Raw genomic sequence first — 21,143 nt, 5'->3', positions numbered from 1 at the left:
CATCTTCTCCTCATTTATCATCCACGGTCAACTATCTCTCATAACCATGTAATTATTCTTTGGGGACTTTTGTCTCGGAATAAAATTGTTTTTTAGTTTATTGGGATAATCTATCTTCCTTTTCATACCTCATATCAAGTCAAAAAGTTATCTCTAATCACTACTCAACGAACGGTTTTTATTTTCACTAAAAATATTCATAATATAAAATAAGACACCACTTCTCTAAATACTTGAGAACCCAAATATCTTGAAAAATTTTAATGTTTCATTAAATGAGATTGTTGGATTAACAAATCTACTTAATGATAAGTTTACTGCCTCTAAAAGAAATTAATTTTTGCAATCAACTTCAATTAATGGATTATTCTCAAATAAACTGCCTTTTTTGAGGACAAAGTTTGGAGAAATCAGAAAATATAAAATCATTGAGAGAAAAAACATACCTTTAAAAAATCTCCAAAAATGTACAAGTACGAAGAATGGTTCAGCTGAAGTGTTTTGTGAGTCTGATTTTCATTGAATTACTAGGAATTTTTGAAAACGGCATACTCATTTTTCAGTGTTCTCTAATGAAAATAGAATTTTTTCTTATCCAAACATTTTGCCAAATTGTGATGCTCATGACAGATCTTTCCAATAATGTGTTGTAATTGTTTAATATTATTTCCTCAATAAATGGTTTTAATTAAGAATGACCAATTCATTCCATAAGTAATTAATTATAAAGTTAAGCATCAACCATCAATTTTCTCCGGAAACGTTTTACTACCCAAAACATTCTCAAAATTAGAATGTAACAAAATTCAAAAGAGCTATCTCTAAAAACTTGACTGCCGACAACAAGCTAACACATAATTTGCATTCTTGTTGAAGATATCCAGAATGAGTTGGCACAATTTTTACTTACCATATTCATGAAGTTATGATAAAATTTGAGTAGTATTTATTGAAATATAGCATTTTAAAAAAAGGATGAGATAACACACAGTTGGCAAGGATATAAATTACAAGTTATATTAAAGTTGGTGATCAATTTGTTAAAAATCATTATAAAAATAAATTTAAGTCTATTATTTTACTTTCCTTGTTTTATTCTTGATGTCGATTTAAAGATAGCTCTTTTAAATTTTTTTTTAATAAATAAAATTTTCCAGAGAAATACAGGAAAAAAGTTAAAAGTAATTAAAGCCCAAGATCATTTTAGAATATTTATTAATTAATATCAGCTTTTATGCCTATATATATATATATATAAATCTTAACAATCGTTTTTTTTTTTTTATGTTATCAACATATAACAGCACAGAAATTAAAAGTCAAATATATTTTTCAGTGAAGCTACAGTAAATACCTAGTGCTCACATAAATTTATACAATTTTTACAAAGCCACAAAGTATTACTATTCATTTTATTTTAAAACAATCCTGTGAAAGTCATTAATAAGAAAAAAAGGACGAAGGATTCTTTTTAAAAATATTTACAACTACTATACAATATACAACTCAGGAAATAACAAGAAACAAATTTGGATCAGCGGAATGTATAAATATGGAAGTCTTGTCTAAAATAATGATAAAACTTTCACAGTTTTTGTAATTCATTTGAAAATTGAATTATTATTACCCATTTCCTTAAAAAAAAAATAAAATAACGTAAGACTGTTGGAAACTACCAAACTAGGCTTTTGCATTTAAAACTGAAGGAGCTTTTCCAGCATTGGCATTTTGTTCCTTCTCCAGCTGACGACCAAGATATTCCCTACAAAAAAATTAAAATAATAAATATGTAACATAAATTCAGTAACTAAAATCATTTAATAAAATGTTAATAAATTAAATAGAGGAAAAATTAAACAATATACATTTAGAGGAAGAAAGAGAAAGTAAGCTAATAGTAAATATTTGCCTTGTCATGGTATTTATATAAAAGGAATGTTTATTGTAAGTCAATACACACTATTTCTAGTGATGTATGCAGGAAATATTTCCAACAAAATATATATTAGGAAATATTTCTAAAAAGAGGGAATTTCTAAAAATCTTCATTTTTAAATGTTTCAGTGCTTTTAAAATGTTCAGTTGGATACATTAAAGTTTATATTTACAAACCTTAAACTTCATGTAATATCAACTTAATCTTAATTTATCAAAAAATTAAGACCTTCATTCTGGTTATCTTCATGGTTTATTATAACCTATTTGGAAGCTTAATAAACTGATTAAAAAAGAGAATGATAAACTACTTCAAAAAACAAACAAAATCTTCCTATCACTGCATTTTTAAATACTGGCACATCTACCAAAAAGATTTTTTTTTTTTATTTTGTGTTAGACGTATTTTATAGATTGTACCATAGACTGAGGTTACTTTTTGACAACCCTATTAGGTTTAGGACAGTCTATAGAAAGAAACCACAAACTACGATAATATCTTTAAAAATATTAATTACATCTAATTAAAAAATAAATCAATACTTTTTCTTTTGTGAGATTTTCCAAGCAAAGCAGTGATATGTAATTCAATAGCTAGAGTGACATAAGGACCGAGTCTATAAAACCTTAGTAGTCTTAAAACCAGAATCACTGTTTGTAAATTTCAAAATAAAAAAAATTAAAAGACAAAACCCAGAATATCTTGCAGAACTTATTCGAGCATAAATTCTGGATCAGATAAACTTTTGGCTGTCTTTGCAGACAATGTTGCAAAATTGAAAACAGCTTTATCATTGGTGAAGCGAAAAATATCCTTACATTATACCATTAGATTATGTATCTCATCTTCTTAATGTATCTTTATTATGTCCAGATATTTTAGATTGCCAAAGTGCAAAAGGTTTCTTTGGCATAGTAATTGGAATTGTGAAGATAATCAGTCACATCTTATTTTATAAGCAATATTTGATAAGATCTAATGAGAAAAGATATTTAAGATCAAAATTTATCTAATGTTGCATAAAGTACCCCGTTGCTTTTGAATTTCACATATCGTTACAATCCATTTTTATTAATCTTTGAATTAAATTAAATATAATGTCAATTAGTAAGTACTTTGTGTAACAATCGAACTGTCTTATTTGAATTAAATTCAATACAATATTCTCTGTCAACTATACTTCAGATTTATCATATGACATATGACTCATGTCACATTTATTTTATTTTACCTTCACTACCAATAAAGTTTTAACAATTTAGGTTTATATTAATTCTGAGAAAGTTTTGTAGTGCACTTATCAGTTTAAATCTATCAACACTCAAGTTTCAGGAAATATAAACTATTAAATAGTTATGCAATTAGTTCTCACAAAACATGTGCAATTTAACTCTCCTGCAATCCACTCCCAAAACTCTAGAGGTTGGAACCTCTCCAGAATAATTCCGGTAGTGTTCTGGAATCCTGTGCCACACAGTCCTATCAGAATTTTGGCCTACTCTACCTCTATTTCAGCACTAGGTTTCTTCTTTGGATTTGTCTTGAGATATCATCAAGACATTGAATGTGTCCAGCCCAGCGAAATGATATTAATAATAATAATAATTAATGATATTAAGTTTCCCAAATAGCAACTATATTTCTGCATTTTTCAGTTTTCTCTAGTGGTGACCAACTTTGATTAAAAGACTAAATATTCTTTGAAGGATCTTTCTCTCAAATACGAGGATTTCAACTGGCTGGTGAGATGTTTCCTGTAATCCAAAATCCTGTTGGCACTGAGGATTCTTTTATTTACCTCGAGGAACATATTATTTTTCGAGCTAACAATAGAGTCCAGGCAAGTAAACTGGTTTATCTTCTGAAACTTGAAGAGACCAAACTGAACAGAACCCTTCAATATGATGTGTGGCTTCCATGCCACTAGTACGCATGTACTTGGTCTTGCTTTTATTAGACAATAAAATATCGTCAGGCTCATCTCCTAAGCAGCTCACATATAAGCATTAAATAATTTATTTATTTATAAAAAAGAAAACCTGTTAAAAATGAATAACATTAAAAACAACAACTTTAATTAAATTGAAATTATAATTTACAACAGAGACAAGTAGAAATAAAATAACACAAGTTCATATTGTCACAATGTATAAATGTGTTTAAAAGCAGCATAGTAACACTTCAACAAAGATGCATGAAATGCTAGTGATTTTTTTTTTAACTGACGTAGCTGTAATTTGAAAAATAGCTTTTTAACAATAAGACATGCGATCAATTCATATTGAGATGCTATAAGTTTTCTTTTGTGAATTAACTAATGAATAATCAATAAAACGGAATATTAGTGTGTCTGCGTGTTTTATATGTAAATAAAACACACAAAGGACATTTTCGCATGCTCAACACGTGCTGCATAGTCAAGTCATTGGTGTTGAATGGCTGTTGAGTGGTTAATATAAAATAGAGGTGGCCCTATGAAAAGAAAAAAGGATTTTACAAAGTTTTAATGTCTTTTTTTTAAAATAATTTTATCACAAATTAAAACATGCTATTTTCTATTTTTTTTTTCCTTTCTTTAATTTAACGAAATCAAACATCCATGCAGACTCTTGGATGCATTATTGGTTAATTGATTTTTAATCACTCAAGTCCATATAAGGCATCTCCTACCTGATAAAAAATGCAAAGTTCACAATGATAATAGCCTCTATCATTTCTTACTTAAATTTCGAATAGGTATAGGAGCTATTTATCCATCCATTATAGAAAACAAAAAATAAATAAACAATTTGAGTCAATTTTCAATCTTAACAACTATAACTACCTCAAATTAGTAACAATAAATAAATTAAATATACGTTTTTCTATGCATTAATACACATTAAAAAAATAAATCCATAGCCATTAAAAAAATAAATAAATAAAAAAAAGAACTTAAGATTTTTCTAAATAAATAAATACATTCTCTAGCTAATGGTAAATATTAATATAATTATTCATCAGATGTTAAAATGATTGCCAAAAAGAATAGAATGTTTTGCAAAATATTATTCTAATTTATATTTCATCAATATGTTGCAAAACAAGATCCTTAAAAATGCCAAAAGTGGAAATATCTATACAATAAATACTATACAAAATAATTCCCCTCCCCCCTCTCCAGGTATACTCCTTTTAACTAAATACTTTTAAAATTTTATAATATAATGATATCTTTGTATGCATTCAGGGATCTATTTTTTTCTGGTAGATAATATATACATAAAAGAATATGAACATTTTACTGTTACTTTGCATGTTAAAATCTTCCTTTGATATTTTCAGTAAACAAATATTTTTAATGGAATGGATATAGCTGATTGTAGATATAATAAGAGGTTGGTTGGAAGAGAAGTTGGTTTCAGCAAAAGTGGGATCACTCATTTCAATGAAACTTTTTTTGGATATAGGTCGAAAAATATTAGATATGTGTCTGAGGGTTCTTGCTAAAGCACCTGAGGAGCCAAGAAAAAAACTGTATAATAATAATCTGTATCTGTACGTATTTAATGATTATTATGCATCAATCGCATCATTTTTTTGTTAAAACTAATAACAAGAGATTGTTGATTGTATAAAACAAGTTTAAATGCTAGGAAAATTACAAAACTAAAGGTTTCTTCCAGTAAAATAGACCAAAACAATTTTATTTATAAAAACTCAAATCAGATTCATTTTTAGCACCTTTTGAAATCCCCAAAAATGAATTTTCATATAAATCAAAAATTAGAAATTTACGGACTTGATTTTCGGAGTACTGCTTCTTCTGCCAAAGTCCCACATTAATGAAATAAATTTGTAACTCCTTACAAATTTAACCAAATCCAACATTACTACAACTATTGGAAAGCTTAATTTCAGCACTTTTAACCCATACCAATATAATTTAGATTTGATGCCACTATAAGGGAGAAAAAGTAGTTTTAAATAAAGAAAAACTATAACAATTTATTTTATGTCTCTGATTCTAATTTTTTTACATAAGTCTGATTTGTACCATTTCATGAAGTTTAGATGACCCTAAACCACTCCTAAGTCTTGTGTAGATTAATTGATTCGTGTGGAAGTTATTTTAAAAAAAATATCGAAGGCCTCAGCCCTGTAAGGTGAAAATTGTCACACTTCGCAAACCAATCAGTCAAAATTGTTTCAATAGTGTGCCAAGATCATAGGATGTGAAAAACATATTTTTTATGAACTGGCCTCTTATTTTTTGTTTTATTCCTCTACAAATTCTACACACATTTATAATCAACTAACTCTTGTGCTAATCCATTTCTGCCACTAAGGGAAAAATAATGTAATTTTTGCATGTTTTCTTCTCTTTTTATATTAATTGACGTCAAAAACTTATGTTTAGTAAATCTGAAAATTATTACCCTTTGGGAATCCTATTTTTTGGAATGATACTTATATGCAACACTGGGCAGGCTAGGGTTTTAACATTAAAATGCATGTTGCACCAAAATCATTTTCTAATTCTAGAACTAAACTCATTTTTCATGATACACTTCAAAGAAGACTACGACCCACAGGGCATTTTGTACTGTGGATCTTTCTTCAAAAAAAAAAAAATTACTCAAATTATCATTAAATAATCTTTAACATTTTATATACTAATGTTTAACACTATACACTAATGAATGTCACATGGTGGGAGAATCTTAAAGAATTAACAATATAATAAATGACCTTGATAAAAAAGTAATTTATTAAAATTTTGATTAATCAAAGGATTGTAAGTTATCAAATATGTGTGAGTAAGGTTAATAAGAAATAACATAATTTTTATAATTAATGTTAATAAATTTTGGCTCAGCTTATACCTATTAAACAAAGATGGAGTTAAATAAGTAATAATTATAACAAGTTCTTAGCATTTTTACTCACCAATTATGCACCATTAGTTTCTGAACAGCAAGCAATGCCTCATAGCGTACATTAGGATCTTCATGAGATAGTAATTGCATTACCAACTGCTTGCCGCCAAGTTGCTCTATAACGCTAAAGTAAGAGAAATAAAGAAATTTAATAATTTCTTAATTATATTTTTTAATATAATTTTAAATTATATTAAAAAATCAGGAAATCATCTAATTTCATTATTAAAATTTTAAGTAAAATATATATTATTAACATTAAGTTAGCTTATTCGTTCATCAGTCATTTGAAGAAATGACAAACAATGAATAATTTTTTTTTAATTTATAAAAAATTATAAATAGTATTGTAAAATAAAAATAAAATTCTTTTCTTTGTAATATTAATTAGCTACTTAGTTTTAGGACTACCAGAGATTCCTTTCCAGGTTAAATGTGGTAAAAATAATTTTTATAATTATTTGCAGATTTATGTTTTATGTGCTGAATTTCATGCATTAGAATCCTTCTTTAAAAAAAAGTACATTTGTATGAACACTAGGGGCTAAAATAGAAACTGGAATATACCTTAAGAACCGGAAGACTGAGCTGGGGATAGAGCTAATAAAACAGTATACAGACTTTAAACGTTAGACTGGCCCTACTAATATATCAGCTCATAAGCTAAGGGGATCATTGCAGTCATGCTGATAAATCAGCTCATAATTTCCAAAGGATTAAACAAAAATTATGTGTAATAGCAGTTATGCTGCTACAATTAGCTTCAAATCAATGATAAAAATCAGATGAACATTAAGATTTTCTTTTTCCTTCGTGAAAACAAAATAGATAAAGTAAAAAGGTACTTGCAAACGAGGAATAGTAAGGTAATGAAAAAATATCTTAACATAAAGGCTAATGCTCAATTGGAACAGATTAAGCTAAATACTTTTTTCCACGTGGATAATGCCGAACGTATTCGCCAATGTCGTAGGACGCAACACTTAGCACAAGTGCGTCCCTGCTGGTTTCCAAAAGGTGGACAAGAATCCGCAATAATTCATATTTTTTTTCATTCAGCCGAGCTGCATTTTCTCTCCAAAATTGGGATGATCTGTGTACAGGGCTCCACTCCAAACGACCACTTTTGACCTCTGTTGCATACTCATCAAAAGAGCTGAAAACACAATTATAATTTAATGGGTTATTAAGAGAAATAACAAAAATAAACACATTAAAAATAACGTTCAATAGCAATAAAGAAAATTTTACACAAAAAACAATGTTTTCAAACTAAACCAATTGTTGAGTCAAGTCAGACCAATTTTTTTATAACACTCTCGGAGTGGAAAACCCTCAGTTGAGGTTCTGTATTTCTTCAGAATCTTTAAATGAGAAATATGGTCCTTGCTTTTCCATATTGGTAATATAGAATCATCCCTGGTGGTGATGTTTGTTACTCCACTTGGTAACAGTTGATTTGAAGCTTTCAAACAGCGTATTTCGACCTCCAATAGACCAATCTATTCTTTTCTTATTCATTTTTGAATTATTAAACACATTTATATGAAATTACAACAAAAATTTCATCTGGTTGGCAGTTTTTGCACAAAACCATATCCGCACTGAGACTATTAATATTAAATATAAAACTACAAATTCGTATAACAATAATTTGGTTCAAGATGGTTTCATTAGGGAACTCATTAGTCAATATTTCAAGAATTGAAGACAAGGAGGTTAAGATGGAATGGAGATTTTTAGTTAGAAACTGCACCAGAACTTCTCTAAGCACCCAAGAATCCTACACTAAAGTGGCAAGAGATTATCAGAGAGAACTTAAACTGGTTAGACATAAGTTACTATTGCCATGAAACATAGGCAATCTCTGTATTAGGCCTACTTGTTTTAAATAGTTTTGGAATTATGTAGTTAAGCAATTTTAACCATGAAACATTTTACATCAAAAACAGATTCAAAGTTGCATAAGTTAGAAAAAAAAATGAACTACCTTTACAATTAAGCCATTAAAAAATCAATTATAATGAAAAATAAATCTATTTAAACTAAGCATCCAATATTCAAAAGACTTCATAGATAACTGAAGGCTACAAAATATGGCTTTAGGACACACATTTTTGTCATGCTGGACTTTACTTAAATTGATTTCCAAGGAATGGAACCTAATCACCTATAGTACATTGAACAAGATATGGTGCAAGAGTCATGAATATCCTTCACGTATTCTAGTAAACAAAAATAGTAAGTAAGGAGCTACTAAATAAAAATGAGATTATATAAATAGGTTTTGTTTTGGAGAAATAAGCAAGAATAATCTTGTACAATAACAGCACATAAAGGGGTCGAATATATTACAATGAAATTATAACCAATTATTCTGCCATACAATAAGACCCTAAGATTCTAGAATGTAAACAAAAATATGATGGCCTATTAATATACCAAAAAGAACAACTGTTATCAATGGTTTTAGTCAGGTGACAGTGCTACCAACTAGAGAATAATACAAGTCTCTGTTTTCATTTCTTATTCTAAACTGTTCGGTGTTATAACTTTCGGGATTCTCAGAAACTATCAAATTTTATTCAAAATGTGGTCAAACTGAGATATGTCATCATGCTGACACTTTCAAGACATAAATTTAAAAGAGGTAATTAGATTATTTAGTAAACTTTATTTTGATTCCTATATTACTCATATATTAATAATTACTTACATGTAAACTGTGCGCAATGTTTAAAATTTGTACCCAACGTAGGATAAAAAAATGTAGTGTAGTGCAATCATTACACAACTTTCACTTACCACACCCTTTTCTTTGGTGTGAAATTGATCCTTATATGTTTTAAAATGGTAAATTTTGGGAAACTTTTTTTTATTATTCAAAATATAAATACTTAATTTTAAAAAATAAATAATTTACATTGATTTAGAATAAATACCTTAAGTCCTGAACTGAAGCTTGAAGTTTCTCGTTCAAAAACTGGACATCTTCAACAATGTCTTCATCATCAAATTTACGCTGTTCTAAGATGCTCAACTGTTTCAATACTTTACATTGCACCATAGCTATACAATGTTCTTTTGAAATAGCTCTGTCTTCCGGCTTTTCTATAAGATTCTGAAGAATAATAATAAGCACAATTAGTACCAGCAAAAATTATATTGTTTTATATTTTATTAATAAAATAAAACCTACCCTGAACACAGCGAGAATAATTCTAGTAACCTTTTCTTTGACAGAATCACTTAGAATATCTGCCAGGATAGGGATAACACTGAATCTATTTAAGAATGAAATGATAGAAAATTATTAATTTTTATTGAAAACATGTTTGTAAATCATATATTTATTTTAATTAAATTAAAATTTACTAACTTGTTCATCCTTTCTGCCAATTTAGGATTAAAAGTCAATACCCAAATGCAAAAAATAAGTTGATACTGAATTTGAAAATTCACTCTTCCAGACAAAACACTGAGAAGTGTGGAAATACCATCAACAGAAATAAAGGCTGATCTGTATTCATCAATGCGTAGCATCATTTGTAAACAACGTGCAACAGATTGCATGTATTCATTATTCTGTAAATGTAATTGAAGTATTTTAAAATTGTAAATCTCCATTTAACTCAATAACATAATTAAACTTTATGGTATACTAGAAAACGGACGTCTCAATATGGTAATAAAGAGAATGATCAAACATTTCAAATTTATTTAAAATTATCTTACACCATATATATTGGTAAGGGAAAATTCTTCAGATTTTATATATTCCATTTCTGTACTAAGATTCATTATTAGAGGCGAAATCCCAATAAGTGGTGGAATTTTCCATGATGTAGCTAAAGCAACACAACACATGAAATTGTTCTCTGGTTCATCCTACTTACAGACCAGTTTTAGTATTTTGAGCCAGAATGTATCATTTAAATCCTCCATTTATTGTGTCAAAGTCTTTCTTTATTTACTTTGCTTTTTATTACATTTAAGAAATTCAAAATGTCTTTGGGAGAGGGCACTTTTTTAAGCTTACGATAAGTTTTCACATAAAATCTAATTTTTATCATCAACCATAAAAGAATATTTTTCATCTCTTTCGAGAAATAGAGAATTAAGTAAATGACTATTGAGTCAAGTAATTTGTTTTTTTATTATCCCCTGCCTGGTCATTTCAGGCATACAGGGGGAATGAGGGAAGTTATCGACAGGTTACCACACTATTCTAACCGTAGCTCTAGTATTCATTCTGTGGAACTGCACAATTTGTTCATAAATTTTCCAAATATAAATTTGAAATTTTTTATTGTTTTGCGAAGAGTTATTATACAATCTACAGGATCTTATTGTACGATGGCCCTTACAGAATATTCATTTGTTCATAATGGTATCATTTTCCAATGTTAACATTTTTTTGAGGTCGACCAAGATTATATTTTAGTGATGATAATCCAGTCAATAATTCAAACATCTTACAACCATTTTCATGTTTATGTATAACCAAATCACACCTTTAAGATTTTGTTAGAAATAATTAGAATTCTTTATTTTTAAAGCTGCATGTCATCTTGAACCTAAATGTTTCATATTTTCAATTCAGCGATTGTTTCATTAAAAACTTAATATCAGTTCATTAATGTTGTAACATGAGCTATCTTTGTCAGACAGAACTTCTTTGTATGCCTAATATTAAGACTGGAGAACAGTTGACTATTATTTGATAGGAATTCTTAAGTGTGAGTCACACCCGCAGACCAGTCACTGAAAGATTAATATCAAACAATTACATCATTAAATCCTACCCTAACAAAATTATAATATAACTATTAAATAATCATTTGCTTCTAGTAATTTATTTTCACTAGTAAGCCAAAGAGAACATATATAGATTCAAATTGCTATTAAAATGATTTCAAACTTATTATATAATGAGGTGCTATTTTTGGAGAATTGAAATAAATTAAATAGTCTAATAATTGTATTGTTCACATTTTTTTTCAATAGAATTCATCATAACATCCTTACTTACCAAACAAGAATTTTTTTCATCATAATGAAAAATAATAGCATCTCATTAAAAAAAAACTCTTTTCGATTATTTTAACTTCAATAAAGATTTTATGTCTAAACCTAATTCAAAAACTGCATTAATCAATAAAATGCAATACATTTTTTTCTTAACATCTTTGAATATTGTCATAGTTCACATTATTTTCTGTATTTAAAAGTCTGCTACCATTTTATTTATTAAATATATATATATACTTTTTTCAATGATCTTTAACTGTTTCTTTTATAATGTAAAATTTTTTTGTTATTTATTTTTAAGTTTATAAAATCAATTGGTTGTTTCATGTTGTAATAAAGTTGAATCTTTATTTAATTTTTGAAAGATTGTTTATTGACCGAGTGTAATATTAAAAGGAAGATGGGCCAGGGTTCCTTTTAATTTTAATTATTTAATTTTTTTTTTTTTTTAATTGTATTTTATTATAAGTTAGTTACAGTACAATTTATGAATTTTCAAGCCTACTATATTATTCTAAAGGGACTTGATCCAGAATAAATAAAGAATATCATCAATATGAAAATAATTGTAATCCACATGCATGCAATATAACAATGAATTTACGGTACAGAGTGTAGTGAATTAAAATAAAGAATCCTTAATAATCAGGGTTACAGTAAAGGAAAAAAAAAACTTTCATTTGTCCATCTAGCTCATGAAAATCTTGTTTAATATTGGGTAAGAATCAGTAAATCTAAAATATCTTATAAATAATTCTTTTAAGTGAAGCAATTGAATACTTTTCAGTAAATTAACATTTTTTAAAAGTCTGTTTAAATATTTATTGAAATAATGTTTTTCTTACCATTTTCTGACATAAATTAAGAACTTTGATTTGATTCCTTTTTCAGATTTATATTATATCAGATTTTTTATAATTCTTATTATAGTATTATTATAAGTATTATTATTTTATAATACTTTTTTTAAACTTCTGTTAAATTTTATTTTTTGTACTATTAAACTTTTTTTTCTGTTTACTAATTACATTTTTTGTGAGGTCAAGTAAACAAACCATGATTATATGTAACAAAATTCGTTAGATAATTTTCCCCTTATTGTGCAAATTTTTTTAAACTTAAATTACAATTAAAATGGAAAAACTGGAACCATGTAAATTTAATGTAATACTACAACAATAATATTAGTGAGTGGATATAACGAGAATAGTGTTTACGGAGCTTTAGACTTCCTACGTGATCGCATTATAAAAAAATATTTAGATGAAAGAGAACACACACATAATTGTTATTTAAAACAAATTATTTACTATACAGTTCTTAAATAACTATTGTAACGCTGCAAGATGAGGATAAAGTATGATAAAAATTGTAAATATTTTAAAGAATCACATGTCTATATGAAAACAAAATTAAGTTCCACAAAGTGATATTTCAACTTCTTCAATAATAAACCATTACCATAGAAACATATATTAAACTCAAGCGACATCAATGTGTGCATACAAATTTTTTTACAACAAAATATGTATGATTAAAATGAGGATCAAATCTGTGTATATTCTGTACAATGATTTTAGAAATGAGTTTTGCCACATACTAGTATAATATGGCTTTATCTAATTGTTTTAAAATAAAATAGAACAATAATCTAATCTTTACTAAATAATCAATGAAAATACAAGATACTTCTTGATCTTTTGCTCCCATTATTATTATTATTGTTACTACAAATTAATTTAATAAATAATTAACATTGCCATAATTGAGTATTAACAACATACATTTGTAAATAAATGAACATTATTTAATTTATTTTCTTCATGCAAGTGATAAATTATAAGAAATAAATAAAATTGTTTTTAATTTTAAAAAATAAGTCTTTCAAATAGAATAAGTTTCATTATAAAATTTATATCACTGTAATTTAAGTAAATAATAAATTATTACTTTTAATTAGAACACTCATTCATTTTGAACTACGTTATTACAGAGTGGGATATAACTAAAATATTAAAAACAGATTTTTTATTGGTCGAAAATGAAAAGATTTTTTCTCATAGAAATATACAAATTTTTATAGCATCACAAATGGATCCATTTTTCACATTTATATTATCTTTGAATATCCTTTATTTTAAACTAAAAATGATTCTGCTTTTTCTCAATAATTCAATATTAAATTGTTAATATAGAGAAATATTTTGTTTAACATTAATTATAGGAAGATTCAAGAAACGAATAACGAATAAAACAACTTTCATTCTTAATTTTTTTTGTTTTAATAAATACACAATTTTATTTTAATTAATATAATGAGTTTTTATTTTAAGTAGATTTTTTTGTACTAAGCTTATTGGTTTCATTTGCTAACCATATTAAAATCAATTTTTTCACTTATACAAAGAACTGGTAGGAAGTAGTTCATGACAATGGCTTGTTATTGAAAATATTTCAACTTACATGAATGCCACCCCTTGTTAATTCAAGAATAACGTATTCTTATCAATTCGAGATTCATTAAATTATTTATAATCTTTATTAACCATGACTCTTACACAAACTGAAATATGTTTTACAAATGGCCAAAACAGTAGTAATTAAAATAAAATTAATTAAGTAAAATTAAAAGTGATTAAAAAAAATTAATATAATTCACATCACTCTTTTAATCAACTTACAGTAATTTTTAGTTGATCCTTCAGCCAAGTAAGATAAAAGTTGAGATCTGCCTTGTCCATTAATTCATTGCTCCAACAAGCTATTTTAGCAATAATTCTTGCTGTCATATTGACAATGAATCCATCTGATCCATTAAGAAGATTCAGAAATTGACCACAAGCAGGTTCGCGTTTTCTTAATGAATGCTCTCTGAAAATCTCAACTCTCTTATGATCTTCCTAAAAATCAGTATTACTATTATTATTTTATTTTATTTTTTTTACAAAAATATTCATACCATAAAGGTAAATAAAAAAATGGTGCATTTCAAATTTACCTGAAGCATATCATCGATGATTACCAATATGTATTGTATAGTCTGATCTTTAGATACATGTTCCAGCAAGTTCAAAAATGTTTTTGCAAGCTGACTCCTTTTCTCTAGAATTATTTTTTCTCGTTTAGCAGCATCACCATGATCAAATTCAGATATTATTCCGTAATCTTCCTGAGTTATCATTTGGGACCTAAAGTTCAAAATAATAATTTTTAATGTTTTATCCTTTACTATATTACTCCATACCCTACTTAAAGGCCACTAACTGCAAGTAAGACTGCCAGTTCACTCTGTAACCCCGGATTTCTGATGCCTGCTGCTGCAAAACACTGGTCGCAGCCAGCATATCTATAGTAAATAAAAATACAAGTCTTAGAACACATTATTGCAATGAATAAGTATATCATTGTACAATAATAAAACTATGATTAACCTATCTTTTCTTCAGGTAAGCCCTGTAGAGCAATGGTACTTGATGACATTTTGAACTTTTTGGATCTTACACACTAGAATTAAAACTTTAGAAAAGAATAAAACTTTTTAAGTAAAGGAAAATTTTGACAAAATCTGGTATCAGCTGACAGGTTACACACAAAAACTGTTAACCAAGGGAGACACGCCCACTTTTTCTGAAACCTACTGTCATGGTTAAAATATAAATTAAACTATTGCATAATCAAATTAATTTTAACTTGGTAGAATGAAAACTATGTCAAGTCCCGCGCACTAAAAATAAATAGTTACTGGAGATCTATTGACCATAAATGAACAAAATTACTATTTATTGGGTGCCCCCCTTCTTTTATCATCAGAACATGAATGAAATAAAATTGCGGCAAGATAAGTAGTATAAATGAATAAGATAGGCTAATTGAAAAAACACTTCTTTTTTAACTATATCAATATATATTGGACTTTAGTCATATGTTAAACGATTAAATGTATAGCGGATTTAAAATTTAAGTAATTAATAAAATTATTTTTATGCCGAGAACCAGGAAGTACAAAGTAATAAACGCACAATTTCAAAAATCGATTAGATTATTTTTGAATTGATGAATTACTATAAACTACAATCATAATTTAATAATTCACTTGTAAAGAATTTCAATTTTGTGAATTTGTATCACGAAAAAAAAATTAAACGGTTGTCACTCCATAATAGGTAAAATGTAAACAGATACTTTTCTAAGCTATTAATATCTCGATAAATAACAAATAATAATAACCGATTATCAAACAGTCTATTAAAAAAAACTTAATTAATATTAAAGTATGTAAATTTTACCGAAACATTCCCCATTATAGTCCACCTACGGGTCTTCTGCCCGAGTGATTCCTCCGTATGTGTTTGATGAATCCGTCACCACTAGCATTTCATAAATATACACAGAGATCTCGATTCTAAAACAAAATCATCCCTTCTTATTTCTGCTCACTACCTCTTATCTTCGATTAATTCTTTATCATTTAACAATCCTGTCGTGATTGACATAATAAATATTACTCGACATCCATTAAAAAGTAAATAGCAAATAGATTCAGTTCCAGAGTGTTTAGGCCAACAGGAAATACAATACTAATCAATGTTGTATGTAGACTATCATCTTCTTTAGTCATCCTTAATATCAATGCTTAATCATCTGCAGATAGGGTAAGGTGTGAGTACAAACCTGATGAAAAGAAATGGGTCACTTTAATTCTACTGAATTTTTTGTTTCTTTTCTTAGCCACAACTTCTTTGTTGGTATTATAAGGATAATAACTTTATTATAAAATTCCGCTGAAATTAATATTGCATAATTACAAAAAATAAATGAATCTGGTACAGTATTAGTTTTTTTAAAAAATACCAAAATATTGACGAGTTATAATAAAGTCAACAATTTTGTTTATTTCGTTACTTTTTATTGTAAACCAACATAAGTGAAGTTTGGAAACGGACGACACCCAATAACGAAAATAGTAACTATGTTGGAAGAATAAACAGAAATTGCAAAATGATTTAAATGCTCTCACGAAAGAGTTTGAACGAGGAAGGTCAAAAAGAGGCGCAAAAGAAGACAAATCGTTACCATAGGATAAATATTTGAGAGTTTGAAAATTAGCCAAGACTGAAATGCCAAAGATTGGACTAAATAATCTGGTTTTACGGAAGAAACCTCGACGTGCGTATTGCACTACATTAGAGGAGAAAATATGATGATGAAGCTTCATACAAAAAAGATTCAACGTGTTTTAAAGCAGTATAAATAAATAATACATTTATACTGCTATAAATAATTGCAGATTCTTAAAACGTCTGATACCATTGTAAATAACCTGAGGCTTTTCAGCAGCCATCCCAAAATTCCTCTTACGCCATTTCATACATTCCTCCTACTTTATATGAGCACTTCCCTGCTCTTTTTGTTCTAGCTGTAATGTTTGAGACAATTAAAGCGCATCCGATCGTTGAAAAAGGTGAAGTGGTAAGGAGAAGGAGGAAAATCGTTCCTTTTAGAGCACTTCCAGCAACTAAAGTATTTCCATGGTATATAATCCAACCTTCTCTGAATGGTTTTCTGCAGATCTTGGACTGGTGGGTCTTGTGATGACTGATGCCATGTGCACCAATCCTACTGCAGTGATGGAAATCCTTTTGAACCTAACACCTTTGCTCATAAAGATATAATTTCAACATCCTAACACTGCATAAAGGCTTGCAAAGGTAAAAACAAGATCCTAATCCATGTTTTATCTAGGACATGAGAGATTATTCTGAAGGATTGATTAGAATAAGGTGTAAAAATGCGCTTTGATCATCAGATCACAAAACACCGATACACATGCTATGATGTATAGATTAATGATATTACTTCACAAAGACCGTTTAATAGGGGTGGTTAAAACTAGTGGGCGTAAGGGAAGGAAGTTTTTATTTTTTTTAATTATTTATTTATTGTAATTTACAACTGTACAAAATAATACAATAGGTAAATATGTAGTATGTTACATATACACTTGAAAATCTTGGGAAGGAACCATCCATTGGTGGTACTTCAAACATTAATTTAAACTAGAAGGTCTCGTGGCCATCTTCTTTTCAGACGCCTCGGAGGATTAAAGATTAAGAATTAATGGGTTAGGATGATTAAGGAGTTTGGAATAAAAAGACGCATATCTGGTTTGGGTCAAATCTTTAACGAATGGGATCTTAAGGTCTTTATGAATGAGTTTATTTGTGACGTAATAAGGAGCATCAAGGATTTTACGTAGGATTTTGGATTATAACGATTGGATGCGGGAAGAATTTGATGGTTTGGTGAAGCCCCAGAGCTCAATTCCATATGTCCAAATTGGTCTGATTATTGTAGTGTATACTAATTTTTTGTAGTGAATGGGAAGTTTAGAGCGTTTTTCGAGTAAGTGTTGTAGCAATCGGAATCTACGAGCAGTTTCTTGTCGTTTCAGTCTTGTGTGTGGATTCCAAGTAAGTCTCTTGTCAAGATGGAGTCCTAAGTATCGAATCTGTTCAACAGGCGTTAGTAGTGTATCTAGAAAGGATACTGTAGGACAGGAGGGCAGAGGTTTACGACGGAGAGTAAAGGTGATCTGGTGGGATTTGTCAGGATTTATTTTGATTCTCCAGTTTTCACACCATTCTTCAATAGATGTTATGTGTGCCTGTAGTGTTTGTGATGCATTAGTTGGGTTGTTGTTTACAGAAAGTATACATGTGTCATCAGCGTATGTTGTTAGCACTGTGTTAGGGTGGGTTGGGATGTCAGCTGTATAAACCGTATAAAGAATGGGACCTAAGATACTACCTTGAGGAACACCGGCGGACTGAGAAAAGAGATATGAGTAGGCTAGGTTATGATTTACTTTAAAGGTTCTATCAGTGAGGTAGGAGCGGATTATAAGGAAATATGTTGGGGGTAGAAATTGACGAAGTTTATAGAGCAGACCTGGATGCCAGACTCGATCAGCTCGAAAGCTTGGAAGGAAGTTGAAAGGATAAGTATATGTCTAGGATGTTTAAACTTTTTCGTTAAAAACGACCACCCGGAAGTACCACTTGAGCGAATCGATTATACATTTTTTCAGGATTTTCTCAAAGTGGCTTTAATAATATTTATTAAACTTGGTAAATCAATATACAATTAAGATGATCCTAATAACCAGATAGGTCTTATTTTCATTTAAACAGTCTAAAAGGGCTTAAATGGCGAATTTTTAAAACATTTTCCTCTTAATTTTTAAATTATTAATAAGTTCTCATCCATACCTAAACTAAAAAATGGATAAATACCAAATATTAAACAATTTTATAAACAATTAAAGGAGAAAAAAAATAAAAACAGTCAGGAATTCGAATACGGAAAAGCCGAGACCACCCGGTTCAAATCATATGTATGTATTGGCAGAAACAAATTTTTTATTCGTTATTTTCATCTCGAGAAACCCTACAACACAAAATTTTATAGGAAGTGAATGTTATGAGATGCGCGCACCACACCAGATTTTTTAATGACTTCTTGTATAACGAACAAAACGGACAATGTTAAGGGGTCGGATGGTAGGCCGGATCCCCTTGCCCTCACTCCGAAGCGAAATCCTGGTCACACTATTAATCCCCCTAAAAAAAGATAAATTACATAGATTTATAAACTAAGAGGAGAACATGAGGATTATAATTCATCGTAAATATTACATTTTTCTACCGTAGGTATTAGAAGGTCTGACTGAAATACTTAACTGTTAGTTAAGATTTTTGCTTTGTAGGAACTCTAATAACTGGAGGTGAGGGACCTCCGCAAATTGAGGTATCGAAGATTTTTAATAATATTTCTCAGAAGATCATGATACTAGATGTACATTCATATTTTTAGTGTTATCAATGTCATAAGGTTGGTGTGAATGTGATAAATGCTAGGATAGACGAAAGGTAACCGAAAAAGCACCAAGATTAGTCTTGAGATGGGTACTAGTCACCTGATCTAGCGGGGAACAAGCACGAGGGAGGCCAGTCCTCAAACATTGTAACTGTAATGAAAGAAGGGTGAAAAAATGTTAAAGTAACTACTCCAGAAGTTAACTTTTTTTTATCTCTTCCTGGTCATTTCTGACAAACGGGAGGGAGAGATTATCTACAGGGTACCACCCTATTTTGAAACCATTGTGGGGGGTCGTTTTCATTTTTTGGGACCCCCACAGATATTAAGTCGATCCCCCAGGCCGGATGCCAACCGGCGCCGATGTAGTTCCCAGGTTGCAAAGACCTGCGCCTCAACTTCCTGAGCTACAACGGCCCATGCTTACTTCTTGACCATGTAAAGACATCCTAGAAGAGCCTTTAAAGGATCCCTAAGGAACCTGGCAGCTCGTCTTAACAGGGGAATATTATCTACGAGCAAACGATTAACGTTGAGAGACGTTCCGATAGTTAATTTATTTGGAATCGTCCAGGAGGACTCTGCGAAATACTTTTATAGGTAATATATAAAATAATTTTAAATTCCCAGAGTTATACAGTTTTATTTAATGATTATAATTATTTTTCTAGTCTTGATGAGCTTATTCCAACGTGTTCATGGGGGCGCTGGCGTGTTGAGCTGGTTTCTGTTAGATCTTTCTAGAGCTTGCGACTGTTTGCTTTTCCAAAGTGAAAAACTTTTTTTAAAAAAAGGAGAAATATTAAGGACCCATGAATGGTCGAAAAAGAGGAGAGATTTTTGGCGTGACCGTTTGGTAGGAATTGCAATTCATGTATTGTAGGAATTGCAATGTTCAGCGATGGATTACAAAAATTACCATCTACTAGAAAATTCAGAGAACTGTTAAAAATGGTTACAAAGTATCTTCCTCAACCTCATTATCCTCGAAACACCGACAAACTTCAGAAACATCAACACCAAAATCCATCGTTGAATAATGGCTGCCACTATGGACCCTAAATGTATCAAAAGCAAAGACGTACTAAGACCAAGAAGATGCACCTAAATAAAAATCTCAGCAGAGCATTTTGGTCTATGAATCGGAATGCTGGACACTTGAGGAACTGACTCTCGCAAGGCTTGATAGCCGAATAGTCCGCCGAGGCCACTGGGAGGTCTGGTAGGGATTGAGCAGGAGGTAACACCATCAATACCCAGCTGAGGGCTCTTTACAATGACTGACATGACCAAAGGCGTAGCAAAAAGATCTGAGGCATGGGGTGAAATGTTAGATGGGACCCCTTTGTCACATTGGAAGTGGGGAGGGGGAAGAGAAGTTT

At 29.3% G+C, this 21,143-nt stretch overlaps 1 protein-coding gene across 2 annotated transcripts; it reads right to left on the bottom strand.

Annotated features, from left to right (window-relative positions):
* Positions 1-1,197: 1,197 nt before the first annotated feature.
* Positions 1,198-15,531, bottom strand: VhaSFD (V-type proton ATPase subunit VhaSFD). 2 transcript variants are annotated; one of them, XM_014437927.3, is made up of 11 exons: positions 15,318-15,531; positions 15,151-15,232; positions 14,885-15,074; positions 14,568-14,786; positions 10,235-10,440; positions 10,055-10,139; positions 9,798-9,976; positions 7,784-8,011; positions 6,866-6,979; positions 4,607-4,681; positions 1,198-1,762 (listed from the first exon to the last, which is right to left on the bottom strand). In XM_014437927.3, exons 1-10 carry the CDS (start codon positions 15,364-15,366, stop codon positions 4,654-4,656), a joined length of 1,380 nt encoding a protein of 459 aa, XP_014293413.1. In that variant the 5' UTR covers positions 15,367-15,531; the 3' UTR covers positions 1,198-1,762; positions 4,607-4,653. The 2 variants fall into 2 exon arrangements, with proteins under 2 accessions (XP_014293413.1, XP_014293412.1); XM_014437926.2 differs by lacking the exon at positions 4,607-4,681 and having other exon boundaries at positions 15,318-15,529.
* Between the last annotated feature and the right edge of the window lie 5,612 nt (positions 15,532-21,143).

This window comes from Halyomorpha halys, unplaced genomic scaffold (assembly GCF_000696795.3).
Source record: "Halyomorpha halys isolate HHAL.00 unplaced genomic scaffold, Hhal_1.1 Scaffold7317.1, whole genome shotgun sequence".
NCBI classification, from domain to species: Eukaryota; Metazoa; Arthropoda; class Insecta; order Hemiptera; family Pentatomidae; genus Halyomorpha; species Halyomorpha halys.
The sequence above is the reverse complement of the archived record's forward strand: the minus strand, read 5'-3'. Positions and strand labels throughout refer to the sequence as shown.

Bases quoted from the DNA above. Each gene is read 5' to 3' on its own strand.
- VhaSFD (XM_014437926.2), bottom strand. From the start codon at position 15,366: ATGTCATCAAGTACCATTGCTCTACAGGGCTTACCTGAAGAAAAGATA. The intron at 14,787-14,884 runs GTAAATTTGAAA...ACTGATTTTTAG, and splicing joins TCATCGATGATATGCTTCAG to GAAGATCATAAGAGAGTTGA. The intron at 1,763-6,865 runs GTGAGTAAAAAT...ATTTTTTTGTAG, and splicing joins AAACTAATGGTGCATAATTG to GGAATATCTTGGTCGTCAGC.